General features: G+C 50.2%; 1 protein-coding gene across 1 annotated transcript in view; it reads left to right on the forward strand.

The window, feature by feature from the left end:
- LOC117360389 (TRAF3-interacting protein 1-like) overlaps window positions 1-25,503 on the forward strand; it is a gene marked incomplete at its 3' end in the record, with an annotated part of 741,717 nt that overhangs the window by 217,746 nt on the left and 498,468 nt on the right. The window contains exon 3 of the mRNA XM_033944098.1: window positions 4,070-4,231. Coding sequence (XP_033799989.1) covers window positions 4,070-4,231 — 162 coding nt within the window. The remainder of the gene's footprint in view (window positions 1-4,069; window positions 4,232-25,503) is intronic.

Here is a 25,503-nt window from a genome sequence, read left to right on the forward strand (position 1 = left end):
ATAGGTTCTAAGAAGAAAGATGAAGCTTTAAAGCTGTTTGACATCAGCAGAGTTCTCTTGCGTTAACCTGGAAGCAACTATTGAGTTTCTTTTATCGAACCATATCTTTGTCCTAAATAGAGAGTGAACCTGAGGCAGACCAGCCTCCAAGGCCACCATTTCCCATTTGGACAGCAATCTTCTCCACCTGCTTTGTGGCAAACAACTGCCAATGGTGATGAAAGCACAATCGACCAGAGGAGTAGCACTATTGCACTGGAGAAAGAGATTAGGTTCTTACCTTGATGATTATTTTTTTTCCAGTAGATAGGAATGGTATGCTGAACCCCACCGCCTGATAATTTCTGATGTTCCTGTTTCTACCTTATGCTTCATTGTCCTGTCCATAGCTAAGATTTCTTCTCTGCCAGTCAGTCTATGGATTCAGACTCAGTTTGTAAATAGAATCTAAAGAGATAATTGAGTCCACTGATATTCAGGCTGTTGCTTTTATTTAATGTGATTTACTGTTCAATGGTGATGTTCATTTATACATTATAGCAGGGGTGCCCACACTTTTTGGGCTTGCGAGCTACTTTTAAAATGATCAAGTCAAAATGATCTACCAACAATAAAATAATTTTTTAAAACCCCACAAAGCACACTGAAAGGCAGAGAAAATGTTAATATCATTCATATTCCGGGTTTTTTTCAAAGTGCACTGTCACCTCAGGAAGAACTATACAAAAAAGACAAATATACCCCCTCACTTTTTACTAAACCACATAGCAGTTTTTAGCTCAGGGAGCTGCGCTGAATGCCCCACCTGCTCTCGACGCTCATAGGCTCCCTGCGCTAAAAACCGCTATTACGGTTTAGTAAAAGGGAGCCATAGTGCAAAATATAGACAGCAAATATAAATTCTTAAAACGGACACATTTTGATCACTAAATTGAAAATAAAATCATTTTTCCTACTTCTGTTGTCTGGTGATTTCATGAGTCTTTGGTTGCACTTTCTTCTGACTTCTCACTTCACTCTGGCTGCACTTCTTCTTCTGACATCTTCTGACTTCAGCCCACTCCTGCATCCAATATTTCTTCCCTTCTTTCAGGCTCCTATATGCTTTCTCTTCTCCAGACCTCATTCTCTCCCCCAACTTTTTCTTTCTTTCTCCCTGCCCCCTTCTTTCTTTTTCCATGCCTCCTGTTCTCTCTTTCTCTTTCTTTCCATGCCCACTTTCTTTCTGTCTCCCTGTTGCCTCTTTCTTTCTGTTTCCCTTCTTTCTTTGTCTCCCTGCCCCACTTCTTTCTGTCTCCCTGCCTGCCCCCTTTGTTTCTTGAAAGAAATCTCCCTGCCCTCCCCCAAGCCACTAGGTTTGGAACAGGCCTCCAAGCCACCGCCGCCCCTAGCTCTCCCTGCAGAAGCCTTGCGCTGACCAGCGTTCTGCTCCCCTTCAAATCTGATGTCGGAGAGGAAGTTCCGGGCCAGGCAGGCAGCGATGGACATCGGGGAGAGGAATGCTGGTCAGCACGAAGCCCAAATCTCTGGATGCCCAGGGCCGAGGAAAAGAAAAATCCTTCCATGAGAGCCATTCCAGTTTCCTTTCAGCATGGCACTTAGAAGAATGCGTAGCGCCCCCCCCCCCCTTCAACTTCCCATTATCAGGCTCAAGACATCAGAGCAGCAGCAGCAGTTCTTGCATTTTTGGGCAGTGCACCTCCTGCTCCCGACTGCCTTTCTCCAGTCTGGTGGCTCTGTTGATTCCGCCGGGGGCAGTTGGCGCTCAGCTCTCCAGGATCGTGACTTCCCTAGACCTTCCTCCCGCCTTCTCCCGAAGAAAGTGACATCAAACCCCAGTCTATCAAAGATTGTCTATGGGAAAAAGCGAGAGAGGGAAGACGGGTTCTGGCAGTCGGGCAAGGAAGGGCGCAGTGAGAATGGGTATGAAGTGATGACCGGTGGGGAACCTTGGGGAGAGGAAGGCTGATCGGCCGGTCGATCGGGACAGCAACACGAGTGTATCACGGAACCCGGGATGGGCTCCACGATCGACTCGCGTTGCCTTCCCGATCGACCGGTCGATCACGATCGACGTATTGGGCACCCCTGCATTATAGTTTCATTACTGACTGTTATAATGTTAAATGAGCAGGTCAGAACCTTGGTTTTGGAGAGTTTACCGTGTCCCTTCTTTTTCTTCTCTTTTACTCTAGATTAGAGGTCTGCACAGGGATCGTGGGAATCCTGCGGGTCCCGTGGGGATCCCCCAAAATCAACAGGACTCCCACGGGGACCCCTCCTAGGCCCACGGGACTCCCACGGGGATGGATCCGGGGCTCCCATTCTGAGGCCTACCTAATTTTCAAGATGAGACCGGTCCGGTGCCGTGGTGGGAACAGCCATTCTGAGCAGTGAGCTCAGCACGTAGGCACTCAGTGTGCTTACGAGCTGAGCTCATTGCATTACTGCTGATTGGTCGGGTGGTGGCACGTGCAAGGTGATTCTTCCATAGCATTTTTTTATGATATTTTGCCTCTCTCCAGTTATCACCGGCCATTTGGTAAGTCTTCTGCTTCATATGGGGTCTTTCTATGCCATTAGCTTTATCTAGTCAGTCTGTTACCCATAAGATTATTTTGATGCATAACAACTATGTTTTTAGTTCGGGTCTTTTATATGTCGGTGTCTATTCTGGGTGTTTCCATCTCTGTTATTCAGCGAGTCTTCCTTTTTTTTATTTTCAATTATTAAGACCATCTGTTCCTCTTTGGCTTAATTACATTGTTTACTTATAACATCATTACCCTTATTTTTTACATTTTTTCCTATATTTTTTGTTTCTTTAGCACCTACATATCCCCAGGCATGTCAGGTGGTTCATCGTTTGGCTTTTGCTATTATAGCCGTTTTGATTAAAGATGTGCGGGACTTTCCATCACTATCAAAGACAGCTTATAATCAGCACGTTACACTGGTCTTAGTAGTCTTTTATGGATATTCAACGCTTTAATTCTGATTTTGTTTTCAGTCCTTTTTAGCCAGCTGCATTCTCCCTTAGAGCTTGTTATTCCCATGGCCTTACGTTCTCCATTTCTTTTGGATTTGTTTTTAGCCAGTCCTATGGTCTCATGTTATTTATTTATTTTGTTTTGTTTTTCTATATCCTATTCATTTTTTAGCCCACTTAACTCAGCCTTTTCCTCTCATCTGCATCATGTTTCTCTAATGTCATATTATGTTCTCTATACAAATGTGTTTTTATAGTACTGTTTTGTTTTTCTCTTTGCCCCTATCATGCACCCCCCTACTACATTATACTTCTTGATGAGATTATTTATTGTATTTATTAAGCTTTTATTTTGTATTGCATCTTGATATAGTATGACTTTTGATGCGATGGTCTTTTGTATTAATTTATTATTTTGCATTGTATTTTGTCACACCATGTCTTTTAATATTTTTAAAGCAATCATTAGCATAAATATCATTCTGTCTGATTAATTCAAATTTGAGCTTTAATATGCTATTTATTTCATATTGATTTCTTGGTTTTATATATGAATTGTACCAAAATCTGTTATCATGCTTTTTATCTTTCATCTGATTAATATTTGTTATCATTATATTTAATTAAGTTTTTAAATTCATTGTGTAACACATTAAGGTTCCCGCTGTGTATATATTTTGGTAGATACGATGGTTTAGCCTTCTATATATCTTTTTCTGTTGTTCTAATTTGTTCATTTTAGATTGATATTTATTATTTAAAGTGCTCATATTCTATGATGCACTTTTTGGGCGAGGACGGAGGAGATTCTTTGTGGGGACAGGTGGGATTCTGGTGGGGACGGGTGGGATTTCTGTCCCTGCGCAACTCTCTACTCTAAAGCTCTTGCATGATTTGGAACAAACTGAAGGGGGCAGCAGATTCCTGGAAGGTGGAGGTTTCAAAAGCTGTGATTGATCTTCTGCAGTATGCTCACGAGAGAGGACAGAATACCCTAAGGTATTCCTGTCTACTGGAAAAAATACTATCAAGGTACCTTATCTTTTTTTTATCTGAGAGATATTTTTTGTATCTTAATAGGATAAGGATGCAAAGATCAGCTTTCTTCAAAAGGCAATAGATGTTGTAATGATGGTGACAGAAGAACCACTGTCAGTAAAGCCAGCTCGCATCATAGCAGGGCATGAACCTGAGAAAACCAATGAACTGCTTCAAGCAATTGGAAAATGCTGTCTCAGCAAGGTATGAAGTTTCCTGTCTGTACCAGAAAAATATTTGTTTCTCTTGCTTTAATTTGCATGGTTATCAAATTTAGTAACTTTGAGAAACAATTACATCCTTCTAAATATATGAATTTTTCTATTTTGTCTTCTGTTTTCCTTCTCTTTGCTGTGTGAAGTACCATCACTTCTTATTTGTGTTCTAGTGACTTGATGAATTACATATCTAAAAAAACAAAAATCTGTTTTGTGCTAGTCCGGTAAGGTCCTTCAGCGTCATCCCCTTGGCTGTTTTCAATATGTCCAGCCGTTTGATTGCAGGTCGCCCTCTTTGCCTCGTTCCTTTGATCTTCACAAACATGATGTCAGATAAAAGCTAAATGGCCCATCTAGTCTGCCCATCTGCAGTAACCATTCTCTTCCTCTCTCTGAGATCCCATGAGCCTATCCCATGCTTTCTTAAATTCAGGCACAGTCTGTCTCCACCACCTCTTCCGGGAGACTGTTCCATGCATGTTGCCTCCCTTTCTGTAAAAAAAAAAATACTATTTCCTTAGATTACTCCGGAGACTTATCCCTTCTCATTCCAGAGTTTCCTTTCAAATGAAAGAAACTCGACTCCCGGAGGCGCTCCCGGAGGCTGTGATAGGCCAGAGCACGCTACAGGGGTTCAAGGAGGGTCTAGATAGGTTCCTGAAAGAAAAGGGGATTGAGGGGTACAGATAGAAGTGAAGGTAGGTTATAGAAATAGTCAGAAACCACTTCACAGGTCATGGACTTGATGGCCGCCGCGGGAGCGGACCGCTGGGCACGATGGACCTCTGGTCTGACCCAGTGGAGGCAACTTCTTATGTTCTTATGACTTGTGCGCATTTACACCACATAGGTATTTAAATGTCTCTATCATCTCTCCCCTCTCTTGCCTTTCCTCCAAGGTATACATATTGAGATCTTTGCCTGTCCCCATATATCTATCTCCAATGATCGTTCTCTTCTGATGGCTTGACCAAAATAAGAGAGTCGTATCTTCATCATTTGGGCTTCAAATGACATAGCCAGTTTGATCTCTTCCAGAATCAATTTGTAAGTTTTTTTGGCGGTCCACAGCATGCATAAAATCCTTTTCCAGCACCATAACTCAAATGAGTCAATTTCCTTACTGTCTTAACATAAGAACATAAGAATTGCCGCTGCTGGGTCAGACCAGTGGTCCATCGTGACCAGCAGTCCGTTCCCGCGGCGGCCCTTAGGTTAAAGACCAGTGCCCTAACTGAGTCTAGCCTTACCTGTGTACATTCTGGTTCAGCAGGAACTTGTATAACTTTGTGTCTTGAATCCCTGGAGGGTGTTTTCCCATATAACAGCCTTTGGAAGAGCGTTCCAGTTTTCTACCACTCTCTGGGTGAAGAAGAACTTCTCTTGTTTCTATAGTGGCCAGCTTTTGCATCTGTAATTGACTACTGAGAAAATGAGTGCATGGACGAGTCTGATCTTCATTTAGAGTGTTATTTTTGAATACTTTGTTGAGAGCCTTCATTATCCCAGGACAAGCAGGCAGCATATTCTTAACGCATGGGTGACGTCACCGACGGAGCCCCGGTACAGACCTTTTTAACTAGAAAGTTCTAGTTGGCCGCACCGCACATGCGTGAGTGCCTTCCCGCCTGATGGAGGAGAGCGTGGTCCCCAGTTTCTTCGTTTCCGCGAAGAAGACGCATGTGTTTTCAACGGCCGTTGAAAAACTACTTTTTGCCTTCCCGCTCGCGTATTTTCTCACTTTTTTCCTTTTTTTCTTATCGGATTCCCTTTATTTTTGTTTAAAAAAAAAAAAAATTCGTCGAGTTTTCTTTATTTTTTCAGGCCGGCCCCGGCGGGGCCTGTTGCCACCATACAGGCCTCCGGATTCAATTTTGCGGAGGCCGTGTTTCCCTTCATGCCCCCTCAACCGGGTTTTAAGAAGTGCCAGCGGTGTGCACGCCCGATCTCCCTCACCGACCCACACAATTGGTGCCTCCAGTGCTTGGGTCCAGAGCATCGGGCTGACACCTGCACCCGCTGTGCTACGCTTAAAAAACGTACTTTGAAAAATCGGCAGATCCAGCAAAATATTTTGTTTGGTACCGGATCTGCCATGGAACCGGCTGCGACGTCGACGGCACCACAAAAGTCGGCACCGACGACATCGACACCACCGGACCCTTCCTCGGGGTCGTTGGGCCCAGGTAAGCCGGCTAAGAAGCCTCCCTCTTCCCTTGAGCGCCCTCCGGCCACGGTTGCGACACCGGCCCTCCCGGCGCCGCACCGGCCCCGCAAACGCTCCGCTCCGATCTCAGTGAGTGCCTCATCATCTGCCTCCTCATCGCCGGAGCGTAGAGCGGCACCTGTGGTACCTAAGAAGAAAAAAGCGGTACCGGTGCCTCCCCTGGACGACCGCATCGCGGCCATACTCCAAACACAGTTACAGGAGCAGCTGCAACAACAGCTCCAACAACTGTTGCCGGCGTTGCTGGCACCGCACCTTCTGGTACAGGACCGGTCCGAGCCTCACACTGTCCCATCGGTGTCGACCCCCTCGGTACCGATTAATACTTCCATGCCGGTGCTCTTGGCAGAAACACCTACACTACGTACCCGTGATGCTGCCGATCCTGTCCGGTCCCAGGAACGACATCGGTCTTCCTCACCCGGTACCTCCTCGGTGTGCTCAGGCAAATCTCTTTCAAAGACCCGCCATGCCGAGCCCTCCACACCGATGTCCAAACGTATGCACCCCGACGTTAGGGACCCAGATTTGTGGGAAGACTCCCCTCACGGTACCGAGGAGGATGCTTCATCAACCGATGAAGAACCCTCCATGACCGACACCGTCTCCAAACCAGAGCAATCCTCTTTCTCCAAATTCCTTAGGGAGATGTCAGCAGCTCTTTCCATTCCCTTGAAGTCCGACTCTAAAAAGTCTCAGGCTTTCCTCGATGCCCTAGACTTTGAGCAACCTCCCAAAGAATTTCTGAAGTTGCCCGTCCATGACATCTTACGGGAAACTTTCTATAAAAACTGGGAAGCTCCCCTCACGATTCCTGGAGCCCCTCGTAAATTAGATAGCTTGTACCGGGTTATTCCAATCCCAGGGTTTGATAAACCTCAATTGCCCCATGAGTCCCTCCTGGTGGAATCTACTTTGAAAAAAATCTCAGGGTTCCAGTGTATATGCCTCCACCCCTCCTGGCAGAGAGGGAAAAACCATGGATAAATTTGGTAAGCGCCTTTTCCAAAATGCCATGTTAGCCAATAGAGCCAACAACTACACCTTCCACTTCTCCTTCTACATGAAGCATCTGGTGCAACAGCTCTCCTCCTTACAGAAATACCTTCCTGAACGTAAGGTCCCTCTTTTCCAGCAACATATTTCCAGCCTCCTCCAACTCAGGAAATTCATGGTTCGCTCCATCTACGACTCATTTGAGCTCACCTCTCGCGCATCTGCCCTGGCGGTGGCCATGCGACGTTTGGCATGGCTGAGAGTCTCTGACCTGGACATTAACCACCAGGACCGCCTGGCTAACGCACCTTGTCTGGGTGATGAACTCTTCGGAGAGTCCCTGGACTCAACAACCCAGAAACTCTCAGCACATGAGACCAGGTGGGACACTCTGATTAAACCTAAAAAGAAGACTCCACCTGCTTGCACCTACAGACAGCAGTCTTCATACCAACGCAGGTTCTCGGCCAGACCTCTCAACCCGCCTCAACAGCAGCCTCGCCGACCTCGTCAAAAGCATCAATCTCAGGCTCGCTCACAGTCTCACCAACCTGCCAAGCCTCTCCCTCCGTCAAAACCATCTCAGCCCTTTTGACTTTTTCCTCCAGGGCATAGCCAGTCTCCCATCATCATTGCCTCTTCCTCAACCTATTGGAGGTCGCCTCCAAATCTTCCTCAGCTGTTGGGAGGTCATCACATCAGACCAATGGGTCCTCAACATCATTCGCCACGGCTACTCTCTCAACTTCCAGACTCTTCCACCAGACAATCCTCCCGTAGAGTCTGCTTCTCACTCTTCCCAAACCCCCCTCCTCCTGAGGGAGGTCCAATCCCTCCTTCTTCTCAATGCCATCGAAGAGGTGCCTCCGGACCAAAGGGGTCAGGGATTCTACTCCCGCTACTTCCTGGTTCCCAAGAAGACAGGAGACCTTCGTCCCATCCTCGATCTCAGGGACCTCAACAAGTGTCTGGTCAAGGAGAAGTTCAGAATGCTCTCCCTTGCCACGCTTTACCCTCTTCTCTCTCAACACGACTGGCTATGTTCCCTGGACCTCAAAGAGGCCTACACTCACATCCCAATCAATCCGACTTCACGTCGCTACCTACGGTTTCAGATACAGCACCGTCACTATCAGTACAGGGTGCTACCTTTTGGCCTCGCTTCATCGCCCAGGGTGTTCACCAAGTGCCTTATTGTGGTGGCGGCCTTCCTCAGGTCTCACAACCTCCAGGTGTTCCCCTACTTGGACGATTGGTTGGTGAAAGCACCTACATCTCCACTGGTGCTACAAGCCACTCATCACACCATCTCTTTCCTCCATCTCCTGGGGTTCGAGATCAACTACCCCAAGTCACATCTGCTTCCCACACAGCGACTTCAGTTCATTGGAGCAGTTCTCGACACCACACTAATGAGGGCGTTTCTCCCCTCCGACCGTCAACGGACCCTGCTCCACCTCTGTTGTCAGGTGCTCCTTCATCACTCCATTCCTTGCCGACAGATGATGGTCCTCCTGGGCCACATGGCCTCGACGGTCCATGTGCTTCCTCTGGCGCGACTCCACCTCAGGACACCTCAATGGACTCTTGCCAACCAATGGTCACAGACCACGGATCTTCTTTCTCATCCCATCTCTGTGACATCGTCTCTTCAGCAATCTCTTCAATGGTGGTTGCACTCCTCAAATCTTTCCAGGGGTCTACTCTTTCATCTACCCCCTCACTCCATGATCATAACCACGGATGCCTCCCCCTATGCGTGGGGAGCTCACCTGGGAGATCTACACACCCAGGGACTCTGGACCCCTCAGGAGCGTCAACATCACATCAATTTCCTGGAACTCAGAGCCATGTTCTATGCTTTCAAGGCCTTCCAGCACCTCCTCTGCCCTCAGGTCCTTCTCCTGTGCACAGACAATCAAGTCGCCATGTACTACATAAACAAGCAAGGCGGCACCGGATCTCGCCTCCTTTGTCAGGAGGCTCTCAGCATCTGGACCTGGGCCACGGCCCGCAATCTCTTCCTCAAGGCTGTCTATATCCAGGGCGAACAGAACTCCCTGGCCGACAATCTCAGCCGCATCCTTCAACCTCACGAGTGGACTCTGGACCCTTCAACACTCCACTCCATCTTTGCTCGCTGGGGCACTCCGCAGGTGGACCTCTTTGCAGCGCCTCACAACCATCAGCTACCCCAGTTCTGTTCCAGACTCTTCTCTCCTCATCGTCTGACCCCAGATGCATTCCTGCTCGACTGGACGGATCGGTTCCTCTACGCCTTTCCTCCACTACCTCTGATGTTGCGGACGTTATCCAAACTCCGCAGGGACAGGGCCACCATGATTCGCATCGCTCCTCGGTGGCCTCGCCAACACTGGTTCTCCCTCCTGCTTCAGCTCAGCTCCAGGGAGCCCATTCCTCTTCCTGTGTTTCCTACTCTACTTACGCAGCAACGTCAGTCTCTACTGCATCCCAATCTGTCTTCGCTCCACCTGACAGCTTGGTTTCTCTTGGGCTGACCTCTCCAGAGAATCTGTCTCAGCCTGTCCGTCGCATTTTGGATGCCTCCAGGAAACCGGCCACCCTCCAATGTTACCATCAGAAGTGGACCAGGTTCTCCTCTTGGTGTCTACTGCGTCATCACGATCCCACCTCATTAGCGGTGGAAACTGTACTGGACTATTTGCTCTCTCTATCCGATGCTGGCCTCAAGTCTACCTCAGTCAGAGTCCACCTCAGTGCCATCACTGCGTTTCATGAGCCTATCCTCGGAAAACCTCTCACGGCTCATCCACTGGTTTCCCGGTTCATGAGAGGCCTCTTCAATGTCAAACCACCTCTGAAGCCTCCTCCTGTCGTCTGGGACCTGAATGTGGTTTTATCAGCCCTCATGAAACCCCCTTTTGAGCCTCTTGCCACAACTTCGCTCAAACTTCTAACATGGAAGGTGCTTTTCCTCATTGCCATCACTTCTGCCAGGAGGGTTAGTGAGCTGCATGCACTGGTTGCCGACCCACCTTTCACTGTTTTTCACCATGACAAGGTGGTTCTGCGTACCCATCCTAAATTCCTTCCCAAGGTGGTCTCGGCTTTTCACCTCAACCAGTCCATTGTGTTGCCTGTCTTTTTCCCTAAACCCCATTCTCTTCCTGGGGAACAGGCGTTGCACACGCTGGATTGTAAGCGTGCCCTTGCATACTACCTTGACCGTACCAGGGCTCACCGCTCGTCCCCTCAGCTCTTTCTGACCTTCGATCCTAACCGTCTAGGTTGTCCTGTCTCTAAACGGACGCTTTCCAATTGGCTTGCTGCCTGTATTGCGTTCTGTTATGCTCGGGCCGGTCTCTCACTGGAAGGTGCTGTCACGGCCCACAGGGTCAGAGCTATGGCTGCTTCTGTGGCTTTCCTCTGTTCCACGCCCATCGAGGAAATCTGCAAGGCTGCCACTTGGTCCTCAGTTCACACGTTCACTACTCACTACTGTCTGGATGCCTTCTCCAGACGGGATGGACATTTTGGCCAATCTGTGTTACAAAATTTATTTTCCTAATGGCCAACCATCCCTCCTCCCTCTCTGTTAGCTTGGAGGTCACCCATGCGTTAAGAATATGCTGCCTGCTTGTCCTGGGATAAAGCACAGTTACTTACCGTAACAGGTGTTATCCAGGGACAGCAGGCAGATATTCTTACGTCCCACCCTCCTCCCCGGGTTGGCTTCTTAGCTGGCTTATCTTAACTGGGGACCACGCTCTCCTCCGTCGGGCGGGAAGGCACTCGCGCATGCGCGGTGCGGCCAACTAGAACTTTCTAGTTAAAAAGGTCTGTACCGGGGCTCTGTCGGTGACGTCACCCATGCGTTAAGAATATCTGCCAGCTGTCCCTGGATAACACCTGTTACGGTAAGTAACTGTGCTTTGAAGTCCAAGTGCTAGTCTGGTTGACAAAATGCTATTATCCCAGGACAAGCAGGCAGCACATTCGCTCCATGTGGGTGACATCACCGGAGCCCCCTAGCGGACGTTTTCGCAAGCAGACTTGCTTGAAGACCTTCAAGCTTGCGATTGGCCCGCGCATGCGCGTGTGCCCCTCCCGCCCAGTCTAGGGCATGCGTCTCCTCAGCTTGGCCTTAGTTCAATGTTTTCCGCTGAACCAGAAGCACTGCTCCTTTGCTACGTGCAATCTCGTCCCCCTTCCACCACGGCTTTCTTTTTTTAATTTCGTCTAAGTCGCTGTGCCCGCGTCTTTGTTATTTTTCTTTATTGTATTTTTGACTGGACCTCCAGTCTTGCTCTGGCCGCTTAGCTTCGCGCGGCCGCGGCTGTCCTTTTGCTTATGTCCCGGTCTCTCTCCGGGTTCAAAAACTGTACTAAGTGCAACCGGGTTATCTCCATCACCGATCCCCATCGTTAGTGTGTAGAGTGCCTGGGTGTGGAGCACCGTGCTGAGTCGTGTCCGCGTTGTGCGACTTTGCAATCGCGAGCTCTTCGTCGGAGAGTGGCAAAGATTCTTCAATTGTTTGGCCCTATGGATCCGGCGGGACAGGCCTCGAGCTCGGCCTTGGCCCCGGCGTTGGGGCCTTCGGCCTCGAAGTCCCCCTTGACCTCGAAGACCCCGGCCTCGGGTCCTCATACTATCCCGGCTTGGGGTAAGTCTCCTCTTGCCTCCTCAGGTGTACCAGCGAAGAAGCCTACCTCGGAGTCTCATGCGAGTGCCGCTTCGTTGGCCTCTTCAAAATATCATTCTAAGCGTGCCTCCTCACGTAGGGAATACTCTTCCTCGAGGTTGCCCCTGAAGGAGCGCACTGCTGCACCCCAGAACCAACCTCCCTTGGTCTCGGTGCCGATGTTCGAGGACATGCTTAAGGCAATCCTTACCTCGCAGCCTTCTTTGGTGGTGAGCCAACTGGTCCTGGCCTCAACGCCTTTGACCTCGGTCTCGACCCACCCTTCTGACCAGCCTGAGCGTACTTCGCTTGAGCCTCGGGGTCACACACGTAAGACTCGCAGGGTTCCCTCGAGCCATTCTTCGTCCCCGGATTTGGGGCCTGTGACTTTCCAGGGTCCCATGACGGGGTCCCATTTTTCCCTGGTTTTTCAAGGTTTGCTCCTCCTAAAAGGTTGCGGTCTTCCCCGCCTCTTCGAGGCAGGTCTCCGACCGCGAAACCCTCCAAGCACACCCTTGTCCTCGAACTGGATTCTAACGTGCATTCTCCCTCGAGGCACCAGGCTGCCTCCTGAGGATCTTCTTCAAAGCCAGCAGAAGAATTTTCCTTTGCCCCGTCTTCTCTGGGGCTCCGCATGAAGGTCCCTCGGACTCTTGGGTCCTCTCCGACCCATCTTGTGCGGGGTCATTCCTTGACACCTCCGAGGCGCGTTAGCCGAGCCTCCTCGATTTCCCATTCTCAGGACTCCGAGGCTCCGGCATGCTACTTGAGGGAGATTTCTCCCTCTTTCTCTGCTGTTCCGTGATCTCGTTCGGGATCCCCTCCTGAAGATGAGTCTTCTCAAAACTCTTCCGTCACTCATTTCATTGCTGACATGGGCAAGGCTTTGAACCTGGACTTCCAGTCGGAGTCCCGTTATACCCAGGAATTCCTGGCCGAGATGGGGGTTTCTCATCCCCCCGTGAAGCGTTCCGGAGGCTTGCCTTTGCACCAGGTTCTCCTGCAAACTTTCCTGCGGAACCTAGAGACCCCTTATGCTGTCCCGGCTATTCCCTCCAAGTTGGAATCCCGCTACCGAACAATTCCAATTAAGGGATTTGAAGGTTCTCAGCTTTCTCACCAATCCCTGGTGCTTGAGTCTTCCTTGAAGTCCAACCCCTCGAAGGTGTATGCTGCCGTCCCGCCGGGGCGGGAGGGCCGTATGATGGACAAGTTTGGTCACCGTCTTTATCAAACCTTGATGATGGCGAACCGTGTCCTCAACTATAACTTTATCTTTACATCCTATCTTCGGTTGTGTGTGGAAGCCCTCCACTCGTTCCGGGCAGAAGTGCCGGATTTTCGTCGTCAGGAGTTTCGTCTCCTCGAGGAGACTCTCTCTCAGCTCCGGCTCTGTATGTTCCAGGCGGCCTATGATGCCTTCGAGTTGTCCTCGAGAGTCATGGCTTTTGTGATCGCCATGCATCGCCTCGCTTGGCTCAGAATTGTTGATATGGATCCGAATCTCCAGGATCGTCTAGCCAATCTCCCTTGCGTGGGTAATGAGTTATTTGATGATTCCATCAAGGCGGCCACTAAGCGCCTCTTGGAGCACGAATGGTCCTTTGCCTCTCTGGTGCACCTTAAGCCGAAGACCCCTCCGGCTCGACAGTACAAGCTCCCTCTCCAGAGGTATCCACAGAAAACTACTCCTGCGTTCTCTCGGCCTCCTTTGAAGCGGCCACAGCAGCAGCAACAGACTAAGGTGCAGCCGCCGGCTCCGGTGAAGCCTGGGCCGTCTTTTTGACAATTCTGGTTTGAGCCTTCGGGCTCCCTTCATTCTGGAGACTTCTCCCCTCCTTATCGGGGGGCATCTCCATCATTTCTACCTCCGACAGTTGGGTGCTTTCCATCAGCTGAGAGGGGTACTCCCTTCACTTCAGTCACACTTCGGTCTCAGCTGCCCCTCCTTCTCCAAGAAGCTCGGGCCCTTCTTCGCCTCCAGGCGGTCAATGAGGTTCCTCTGGACCAGTGGAATACAGGGTTCTACTCCCGGTACTTTCTGGTGCCCAAGAAGATGGGAGATCTGCGTCCGATCCTGGACTTCCATGCTCTGAACAAGTTTCTGGTCAGGGAATGGTTCCGAATGCTCACCCTCCCTACTCTACCCCCTCTTGGACGAGGGGACTGGTTGTGCTCACTGGAACTCAAAGAGGCGTACACGCACATTCCAATACACCCGGCCTCTCGCCAGTATCTGAGATTCCGGGTGGGGGATCTCCATCTCCAGTATCGTATTCTTCCCTTCGGCCTGGCGGTCACTCCGAGGGTTTTCACGAAATGCCTGGTTGTGGTAGCTGCGGCCCTGCATCTCCGCGGCCTGCAGGTGTTTCCCTACCTTGACGACTGGTTGATCAAAGTGTCCTCGCCAAGAAGTTCTGTGAGCGACGAATCATACCATCTTGCTCCTTCAGAGTCTCGGCTTCGAGGTGAACTTCCCCAAGTCTCACCTCTGTCCTTCCCAGTCTCTAGAGTTCATCGGAACGGTCCTGGACACGGTTTGTCTCTGCTCCTTGTTGCCTGGGCCTCGGCAGGAGGGTGGCCCATCTGTCCTCAGCCCCAGCTCAGCTCCTGATGGTCCTCTTCGGTCACATGGCCTCTCTGGTTCACGTGACTCCTTTTGCCAGACTTCACCTCCGTATTCCTCAGTGGACTCTTGCGTCCCAATGGAACCAGGATCGGGATCCTCTCTCTCGACGCATTGTTGTGACTCCTTTGTTGAAGATGCTCTCCTCCAATCTTTCCAGAAGTTTTCTGTTTCATGCTCCTCCTTCACAAAAGGTCCTCACGACGGACTCGTTGGCCTATGCTTGGACGGTCTTCGCACTCAGCGTCTTTGGTCCAGTGCTGACCGCCTTTGTCACATCAATCTGCTGGAGCTTCGGGCGATTTTACTCGCCCTGAAAGCTTTTTGTCACCTTCACGACCGGGTGGTACTGATCCACACGGACAACCAGGTCGCCATGTATTATATCAACAAACAGGGGGGGAACGGGGTCCCTGTGCCGAGAGGCAATGCGGCTCTGGGAATGGGCCATCCGCTTCAACATGTTCCTTCATGCGATCTACATTCAGGGTCAGCACAATTGTCAGGCGGACAGGTTGAGTCGTCTTCTGCAGCCTCACGAGTGGTCCATCCATTCTGTGACTCTGCGTCAGGTGTTTGCTCGTTGGGAGAATCCGGATGTCGATCTATTCGCGTCCCCCCTCAATCACAAGTTGCCCTGCATCTGCTCCAGGGTTTGTACCCCTCTCAGACTCGAGGCGGATGCTTTTCTGCTGTATTGGACAGACCTGTTTCTGTATGCGTTCCCTCCATTTCCACTGATTCTGAAGACTCTCTCGTCAGGCTCAAGTCCACGCATGCCACAATGATTCTGATAGCTCCTCGGTGGCCCCGACAGCCGTGGTTCTCCCTTCTGTTGCAACTGAGTTCCAGGGAGCCTCTTCTGCCTGTTTTTCCTTTTCTGCTTGCGCAGAGTCAGGGTTCGCTGCTTCATCCCAGCCTTCAGTCTTTGCACTTGACGGCTTCGTTCCTCGAAACTTGATGCCCTCGTTCCAGTTCTCCCAGCCTGTGGAGGCGTCTCGGAAGGAGTCCACTCGCCAATGTTGCCATCAGAAGTGGACCCGCTTTTCTTCCTGGTGTGCTACTCGACAGCTGGAGCCGGTCTCTGCCTCCCTATCTGCTGTCCTGGATTATCTGTTGCACTTGCCTGGTGCTGGACTCAAGTCCTCTTCGGTTCGAGTCCATCTTAGTGCCATTACTGCTTTTCATCAGCCGATTGACTGGAAGCCAATCTCTGTTCATCCTGTGGTTTTCCGCTTCATGAAAGGCCTTTTCCACGTTGATCCACCCCTTAAACCATCTTCCGTGGTTTGGAATCTTAATGTGGTCCTTGCTCGTTTGATGAAACCTTCATTCGAGCCGCTAGCTCGGGTTCACTTGAAGTATCTTACTTGAAAGGTTGTGTTTCTTATTTCTCCGACTTCTGCATGTCAGGTCAGTGAGCTTCAAGCCTTGGTTGTGGACCTGCCTTTCATCATGATAAGGTGGTTCTCCGTACCCATCCTAAATTCTTGCTTAAGGTTGTTTCTGAGTTTCACATCAACCAATCCATTGTCCTTCCTGTATTTTTTCCGAAGTCCCATTCTCACCCTGGAGAAGCGGCTCTGCATTCTCTTGATTGTAAGCGTGCGCTGGCCTTCTACTTGAAGCGCACCACTCCTCATCATTCTGCTCCCCAGCTGTTCATCTCTTTTGATCCTAATCGCTTGGGTCGCTCTGTTTCTAAGTGGACCATTTCTAACTGGTTGGCTGCTTGTATCTCTTTCTGTTACGCTCAGGCTGGCCTCTCGTTGCCGGGTCGAGTCACAGGCCACAAGGTCCAAGCGATGGCGGCGTCTGTTGCTTTCCTCCGCTCAACTCGCATTGAGGAAATCTGTAAGGCTGCCACTTGGTCCTTGGTTCACACTTTCACATCTCTCTACTGTCTGGATGCCTTTTCCAGGCATAATGGCCACTTTGGCCAGTCAGTTTTGCAAAATCTGTTCTCCTAAATTGCCAACTTTCCCTCCATCCCATTATAGTTAGCTTGGAAGTCACCCACATGTAGAGAATATGCTGCCTGCTTGTCCTGGGATAAAGCAATTACTTACCGTAACAGGTGTTATCCAGTGACAGCAGGCAGATATTCTCGCAACCCACCCACCTCCCCGTGGTTGGCTTCTTTGCTTGCTATCTGAACTGAGGCCACACTGAGGAGACGCATGCCCTAGACCGGGCGGGAGGGGCTTGCGCGCATGCGCGGACAAATTTCAAGCTTGAAGGTTTTCAAGCAAGTCTGCTTGCGAAAATGTCCGCTACGGGGCTCCGTCGGTGACGTCACCCACATGTAGAGAATATCTGCCCTCTGTCCCTGGATAACACCTGTTACAGTAAGTAACTGTGCTTTCTGGTAGACCAAGTGCTATTCTGTGGAGTATTTCTTCTCTGCTAGTTGCTTCTTTGTTTACGAAATAGCCCAGGAGATAGAATAGAAATTGTAAAGGATTTTAATTGCCTTCAAGCTCAAAATCTTCATTGTTTTCCATGTTCATGATCTTTGTTGTCTTTATAATAATAATAATAATAATAATAATTAATTTTATCCCAGGACAAGCAGGCAGGTATTCTCACTAGTGGGTGATGTCATCCAACGGAGCCCCGATGCGGACATCTCACAAGCATACTTGCTTGTAGAAACTTTTAGAAGTTTCGAGTTGCCCACACCGCGCATGCGCGAGTGCCTTCCCGCCCGATGCACCGGGCGTGTCTCCTCAGTTCTTTCTCTTCCGTGGAGCTGAGAAGTCTGTCTTCGACTCTCTGTGTGAGGTTCCTTCACTTGTGCCGTCTGTGCCCGCGGTTTTGAGTTTTTTGGGCTCATTATCGTTGGCTCACATTGCGTTTTCTTGTTTTTAAAAAAAAGAAAAAAAAAAAAATTATTTTGATCGTTCGACTGGGCAGGCCGCGTGGCCGCGGCCCCGCAGCTTCGATCTTGTGGTGGAGCTTTTTCGGCCTATGTCCCGACCTGTTACTGGTTTTAAAAAGTGTGTCAAGTGCCAGCGCGCGATTTCGTTGACGGACCCTCATTGACACTGTCTTCAGTGTCTGGGGCCTCAACATCTTCCGAAATCGTGCCGGCCTTGCTCCACACTTACAGCACATGCTTTTAAGCGTCGCTGTGTTTTGTTGGAGTCGCTGTTTAGCATGGAGGCGTCCCCGGAGCTGCCCTCAACGCAGAGCGCCACACCTTCGACTTCCGCTTCAACATCTTCGGCCTCGAGTCTGCTCAAGCCTGCCTTGTTCGTGCCGGCTTCGACTCCGACGCCTGCTGCGATGCCTTCCGCTGTCTCCTCAGGTCAGGTAGCGCAGCCTCCCATTCTCCAGTGGTGCTCAAGGTGCCCAAGACTTCTAAGCCCAAGCCCCCTGACGGCCGAGTTAGCGATGTCCGTGCTGGAGGTCCCATTGCTGATGCGAATCCCTCTTTGCCGGCTTCGTTCCATGCCATGATGGAGAAGCGATTTGTCGAGCTCTTTACTAAGATTGGGCCGATGCTTCTCTCCCAGATCCAGCCTGGGCACGCGGAAGCCTCCTGCAAGGTCGAGCCGCCTCCGGTGCCTCGTCGGCGCACACTCTAACTGCTGGTAGCAGAGTCTTGGCGAGTGTCTGGTCTGGCTTCGGGGCATGCCTCGCAAGGAGCAGAGTCTTTGCCCATGCCACCTTTGGAACAGATACCCTCGATGCATGGCTTGCCTGGACCGGAGACTTCCTCCTCGATGCCGAGCCTCGAGCCTTGGGGAGCGCCTCGGGGGGCTTCGTCTTAGCCTCTGCTGCTTCGATCCACAGCCTCCAGTCCTCGTCTGTGCTTCGCTCGCCTTGACGCTCGAGGCCTGCTTCTCGACACAGCTCCGGACGTCGATCGAGGCATTCATTAAGGAATTTATCAAGGCATTCATCGAGATACGCCTCGCCTCATCGAAAGCAACCTTTTCGGGAGTTTTCCCCGGAGTACTCTCCTCCTCCTCCTATGCCAGAACTCAAGGACTGCGGGGGTTCGTTCTCCCCCTGCCGGTCCTCGGCGGATCAGGCCGCCTCATCTTCTTCGAGCCCGTCTCGAGGCCCAGCCCTGGTGGACCAGTTGCCATTCTCGTCCTTCCTGAGGCAGATGGCGGTGGATCTGGACATCACCCTGGATTCGGGTTCCAAGTTTTCTAAGGAATATTTGGAGACGATGCATCTTCCCCAACTTCCTGCTGAGTCTCTCCGTCTGCCTCTACATAAGCTTCTGGACCAGACTTTCATGAGATGCTTCGAGACTCCATACTCCATTCCTGCGGTCCCAGGGAAGTTGGATGCTAGGTACCGCATGGTGCACCATAAGGGTTTCGACGGGGCGCAGCACTCTCACCAGTCCCTATTGGTTGAATCCTCCCTGAAGCGGTCTCATCCCTCCCAGGTCTATGCCTCCACTCCTCCTGGCCGGGAGGGCAAAACCATGGACAGATTTGGCAGGCGCATCTACCAGAACTCGATGATGGCTTCTCGAGTCCTGAATTACAGTTTTCATTTTGCGACCTACTTTGAGTGTTTTCTCTCCATTCTTCAAATGTTTTTGCCCTATCTGGACTCTCAGGCTTGCTTCGAGTACTCGGAGGTACTGGCGTCGTTCTCCCAACTCCGCTTGCAGTTGATGCAATCGTCTTATGACGCTTTTGAACTCTCGGCTAGAGCTGCTGCTTGTTCGGTGGCCATGAGACGCTTGGCATGGCTTTGGACCATTGATATGGACCCGAATCTCCAGGACAGGCTAGCGAATGTTCCTTGTGCGGGAGCGGACCTTTTTGATGAGTCAATTGAGGCGACGACGGAGAAGCTGTCCAAACATGAAAAATCTTTTCAATCTATTCTCTGCCAGAAGCCCAAGCCTGCTATCTCTCGTCAGTCTCGTACGCCTATGATTTATCAGAGGCGCTACCGCCGAAGCAGGCCCCCACCATCCGGCCGCCTGTGAAGAGGCAGCACCAGCAGAAGCTCCAACAAAAGCCTCAAACTTCTGCTGTCCCCAAGGCTTCCCAGCCTTTTTGACTGTCTCATAGGGAGCATAACTTCCATCGTTCTGCCCTCCCCGCTTTTTCCCATTGGAGGTCGTCTCCATCATTTTTACCATCAATGGACGACTATTATCACCGACCTCTGGGTCCTTTCCATCATAAGAGAGGGATACTCTCTTCAGTTCCATCATGTTCCTCCGGATCATCCTCCAAGAGAGTATCCTTCCAACTTAACCCAGACCGCCCTTCTTCTTCAGGAAGCTCAGGCTTTGCTCCAGCTTTGTGTCATCGAGCCGGTCCCTGTGGACTAACAGAACAAGGGTTTTTACTCCCGGTACTTCCTTGTTCCGAAGAAGACGGGCGACCTGCGTCCTATTTTGGACCTCAAGGTGCTCAACAAGTTCCTGGTCAGGGAGAAGTTTTGCATGTTGACCCTAGCTTCTCTCTATCCCCTCCTCGAGCGGAACGATTGGTTATGCTCCCTGGATCTCAAGGAGGCCTACACTCATATTCCCATCCATCCAGCCAGCCTCCCGTCAGTACCTCAGATTTCGGGTGGGACACCTTCATCTTCAGTACAGAGTGCTTCCTTTCGGCCTAGCTTCGTCTCCCAGAGTCTTCACCAAGTGCCTGGTTGTGGCCGCAGCACTCAGGAACCATGGTCTGCAGGTGTTTCCCTACCTCGATGACTAGCTCATCAAGGATTCCACGTCTCAGGGGGCGGTCCGGGCCACTCAGAGGACAATCTGGTTTCTGCAGAGTCTGGGATTCGAGATCAACTTTCCCAAATCCCATCTTCAACCTTCACAGACTCTTCCCTTCATCAGAGCTGTTCTGGATACTATTCAACTCAGAGCGTTCCTTCCTCCTCAGCGCCTGGCGGCACTTCTTCATCTTTGTCACTCAGTCTCTTCTCGCCCGTCCATCTCGGTGAGACACATGATGGTGTTCCTGGGCCACATGGCTTCTACGGTTCATGTGACTCCTTTTGCCAGACTTCACTTGCGGATTCCTCATTTGTCCCTGGCTTCTCAATGGTCGCAGATCTCCGACCCTCTGACTCATCACATTCAGGTCACTCCTGCTCTGCTGCAGTCGCTTCGCTGGTGGATGCTCTCTTCCAATCTTTCCAGAGGTTTGCTGTTTCACATGCCTACCCATCAGAAGGTCCTCTCGACCGACTCCTCGAACTATGCTTGGGGGGGCTCATCTGGACGGTCTCTGCACCCAGGGCTATTGGACGAGTGTGGATCGTCTGTGCCATATCAATCTCCTGGAACTCAGGGTGATTTTCAATGCGCTCACTGCTTTTCAGCATCTGCTTCACGACATGGTGGTCCTCATTCGTACGGACAATCAGGTCGCCATGTATTATGTCAACAAGCAGGGAGGCACGGGATCGGCCTCCCTCTGTCAGGAAACTCTGAAAGTTTGGGATTGGGCGATTCGCCACAACGCCTTCCTCAAAGCTGTCTACATTCAGGGGGCGGACAATGCCTTGGCGGACAACTTGAGTCGTCTTCTCCAGCCTCACATAAGAACATAAGAACATAAGAAGTTGCCTCCACTGGGTCAGACCGAGGTCCATCTCGCCCAGCGGTCCGCTCCCGCGGCGGCCCATCAGGTCTGCGACCTGTGAAGTGGTTTCTGACCACTTTTATAACCTACCTCAAGTTCTATCTGTACCCCTCTATCCCTTTATCCTCCAGGAACCTATCCAAACCCTTCTTGAACCCCTGTACAGAGTTCTGGCCTATCACTTCCTCCGGAAGCGCGTTCCATGTGTCCACCACCCTCTGCGTAAAAAAGAATTTTCTAGCATTTGTTCTAAACCTGTCCCCTTTCAATTTCTCCGAGTGACCCCTAGTGCTTGTGGCTCCCCTCAGTTTGAAGAATCTGTCCTTATTTACTCTCTCTATGCCCTTAAGGATTTTGAAGGTTTCTATCATGTCCCCTCTAAGTCTCCTCTTCTCCAGAGAGAACAGCCCCAGCATTTTTAACCTGTCAGCGTATGAAAAATTTTCCATACCATTTATTAGTTTAGTCGCCCTCCTCTGCACTCCCTCGAGTACCGCCATGTCCTTCTTGAGGTACGGTGACCAGTATTGAACACAGTACTCCAGGTGCGGGCGCACCATTGCGCGATACAGCGGCATGATGACTTCCTTCGTCCTGGTTGTAATACCTTTTTTGATGATGCCCAGCATTCTGTTTGCTTTCTTTGAGGCTGTCGCACATTGCGCCGATGGTTTCAGTGATGTGTCGACCATCACCCCCAGGTCCCTTTCAAGGTTACTCACCCCTAGCAGTGTTCCCCCCATTTTGTAGCTGAACATCGGGTTCTTTTTCCCTACATGCATGACCTTGCATTTTTCTACGTTAAAACTCATTTGCCACTTTTTTGCCCAGTCTTCCAGTTTCGTTAGGTCCCTTTGCAGGTCTTCACAGTCTTCCGTGTTTCTAACCCTGCTGCAGAGTTTGGTGTCATCAGCAAATTTGATAACCTCACATTTTGTCCCTGCCTCCAGATCGTTAATAAATATATTGAACAGTAGAGGTCCCAGCACTGACCCCTGCGGAACTCCGCTCGTGACCCATTGCCAGTCTGAGTATTGGCCTTTTACTCCAACCCTCTGCTTCCTGCCCGCCAACCAGTGTTTGATCCATCGGTAGATATCCCCTTGCACCCCGTGGTACCACAGCTTTTTAAGTAGCCGTTCGTGAGGTACCTTGTCGAAGGCTTTTTGGAAGTCAAGGTAAATGATGTCTATGGATTCCCCCTTATCCATCTGGCTGTTTATTCCCTCAAAGAAGTACAGCAAGTTCGTGAGGCATGACCTTCCCTTGCAGAAGCCATGTTGGCTCGCCTTCAGTTGTCCATTGTTTTCTATGTATTCGCATATTGTGTCCTTTACCATTGCTTCCATCATCTTCCCTGGAACCGAGGTCAAGCTCACAGGCCTGTAGTTTCCCGGGTTACCCCTTGATCCCTTCTTAAAGATAGGCGTGACATTCGCTATTTTCCAGTCCTCTGGGATCTCCCCTGTTTTTAGGGAGAGGTTACATATTTGGTGAAGTGTCTCTGCTATTTCATTTCTCAGTTCTTTTAGTACCCTTGGGTGGATGCCGTCCGGGCCTGGTGATTTGTCGCTCTTTAGTCTGTCTATCTGCCTGAGGACATCCTCTTTGCTCACCTCTAGTTTTACCAGCCTTTCATCTTGTTCTCCGTTTATAATCTCCTCGGGTTCCGGAATATTGGTTGTGTCCTCTCTGGTGAAGACTGACGAGAAGAATTTGTTTAACCTGTCAGCTATCTCTTTTTCCTCCTTTATCGCTCCTTTCCTATCTCCGTCATCCAGTGGTCCCACTTCCTCTCTGGCTGGTTGTTTCCCTTTCACATACCTGAAGAAGGGTTTGAAGTTTCTTGCTTCTCCTGCCAGTCTTTCCTCATATTCTCTCTTTGCTTTCCTGACCTCTCGATGACATTCTTTCTGGTGTCTTTTGTGCTCTTCCTGGTTTTCCTTTGTTGGTTCCTTTTTCCATTTCTTGTAGGATGATTTCTTGTCGCTTATCGCCTTTTTAACTGCAGATGTTATCCATGCTGGGTTTTTAGTTCGATTTTTTTTGCACCCTTTCCTAAACCTTGGGACGTACAGGTCTTGTGCCTCGAGCACTGTGCATTTAAGCAGTGTCCAGGCTTCCTTTACGGTCTTCACCTTTCCTGAGCTGCTGCTGAGCTTTTTTCCTACCATTTTCCTCATGTCCTTGTAGTTTCCTTTTCTGAAGATGAGTGCTGTCGTTGTGGTTCTTTTCACCTTGGTTGTTCCCATGTTTAATTTGTATTGGATCATGTTGTGATCGCTGTTCCCTAACGGTGCTAGTACCTCCACTTCCTTTGCGGGTCCCTCTAGCCCGTTGAGGATTAGGTCTAGAGTGGCATCCCCTCTCGTTGGTTCTGTGACCAGCTGCTCCATGAAACAGTCCCTTATTGCCTCTAGGAATTTAGTTTCTCGCGTGCACTTTGAGTGCCCAATGTCCCAGTCTATTCCCGGATAGTTGAAGTCCCCCATAACCACCACCTCTTCTGTTTTGCACACCTGTCTCAGTTCGGCCTCCAGGTCTAGGTCGTTTGTTTCTGGCTGTCCTGGTGGGCGATAGTATAGTCCCAATTTGATGTCAGCTCCTTCCCCTCCTGTCAGCTTAACCTCACGAATGGACTCTCCACTCCACGCCCCTTCATCAAATCTTCTCCCTGTGGGGAACGCCTCAGATAGACCTCTTTACAGCTCCCCACAACTTCAAACTTCCTCAGTTCTGCTCCAGGATCTACACACCTCATCGTCTCAAGGCTGATGCTTTTCTTCTGGACTGGGGGAATCTCTTTCTGTATGCGTTTCCTCCGTTTCCTCTCATTCAAAAGACTTTGGTCAAGCTCAAGTCCGACCGGGCCACCATGATTGCTCCTCGGTGGCCCAGGCAACCTTGGTTCTCCCTTCTTCTACAACTCAGCAGCAGGGAGCCCTTCCTTCTGCCAGTGTTTCCATCTCTGCTTACGCAGCATCAGGGATCTCTGCTTCATCCCAACCTGCAGTCGCTACACCTTATAGCTTGGTTCCTTTCAGCGTAACTCCCCTTCAGTTTTCTCCAGCTGTGCGGGATGTTTTGGAAGCTTCAAGGAAGCCTGCTACTAGAATGTGCTATTCCCAGAAATGGACTAGATTCTCTACTTGGTGTTTTTCTCAGCACAAGGAGCCTCAACATGCCCCCTTGTCCTCTGTTTTGGACTATCTTTTGCACCTGTCTCAATCTGGCCTCAAGTCTACATCGATCAGAGTCCATCTTAATGCTATTGCTGCTTTCCACCAGCCTCTTCAGGGGAAACTCTTTCTGCACATCCTGTGGTTTCCAGATTCATGAAAGGACTTTTCCATGTCAATCAACCCCTCAAACCGCCTCCTGTGGTTTGGGACCTCAGTGTCGTTCTTTCTCAGCTTATGAAGCCTCCATTTGAACCTCTTAACAAGGCTCCTCTGAAATTTCTCACTTTGAAAGTGGTGCTTCTCATTCTCCTCACTTCTGCTCGTCGAGTGAGTGAACTTCAAGCATTGGTTTCGGATCCGCCCTTTACAGTGTTTCATCATGACAAGGTGGTTCTTCGCACTCATCCCAAATTCCTCCCCAAGTGGTCTCGGAATTTCATCTGAATCAATCCATTGTTCTTCCTGTGTTTTTTCCGAAGCCGCATTCTCATCATGGAGAATCAGCTCTTCACATTTTGGACTGTAAGCGTGCTTTGGCTTTCTACTTGGAACATACCAAGCCTCACAGAACTGCGCCTCAACTTTTCATCTCCTTCGATCCGAACAAGTTGGGAAGCCCTATCTCTAAGCGCACCATCTCCAACTAGATGGCGGCTTGTATCTCTTTCTGCTATGCCCAGGCTGGATTACCCCTTCACAGTAAAGTCGCAGCCCATAAGGTCAGAGCAATGGCAGCCTCTGTAGCTTTCTTCAGATCGACACCGATTGAGGAGATTTGTAAAGCTGCCACTTGGTCCTCGGTTCATACCTTCACCTCACACTATTGTCTGGATACCTTCTCCAGACGGGATGGACAGTTTGGCCAAACAGTGTTACAAAATTTATTCTCCTTAGTTGCCAACTCTCCCACCATACCATTGTGGTTAGCTTGGAGGTCACCCACTAGTGAGAATACCTGCCTGCTTGTCCTGGGATAAAGCAAT

The sequence above is a fragment of the Geotrypetes seraphini genome, chromosome 5 (assembly GCF_902459505.1).
Source record: "Geotrypetes seraphini chromosome 5, aGeoSer1.1, whole genome shotgun sequence".
Taxonomy (NCBI): domain Eukaryota; kingdom Metazoa; phylum Chordata; class Amphibia; order Gymnophiona; family Dermophiidae; genus Geotrypetes; species Geotrypetes seraphini.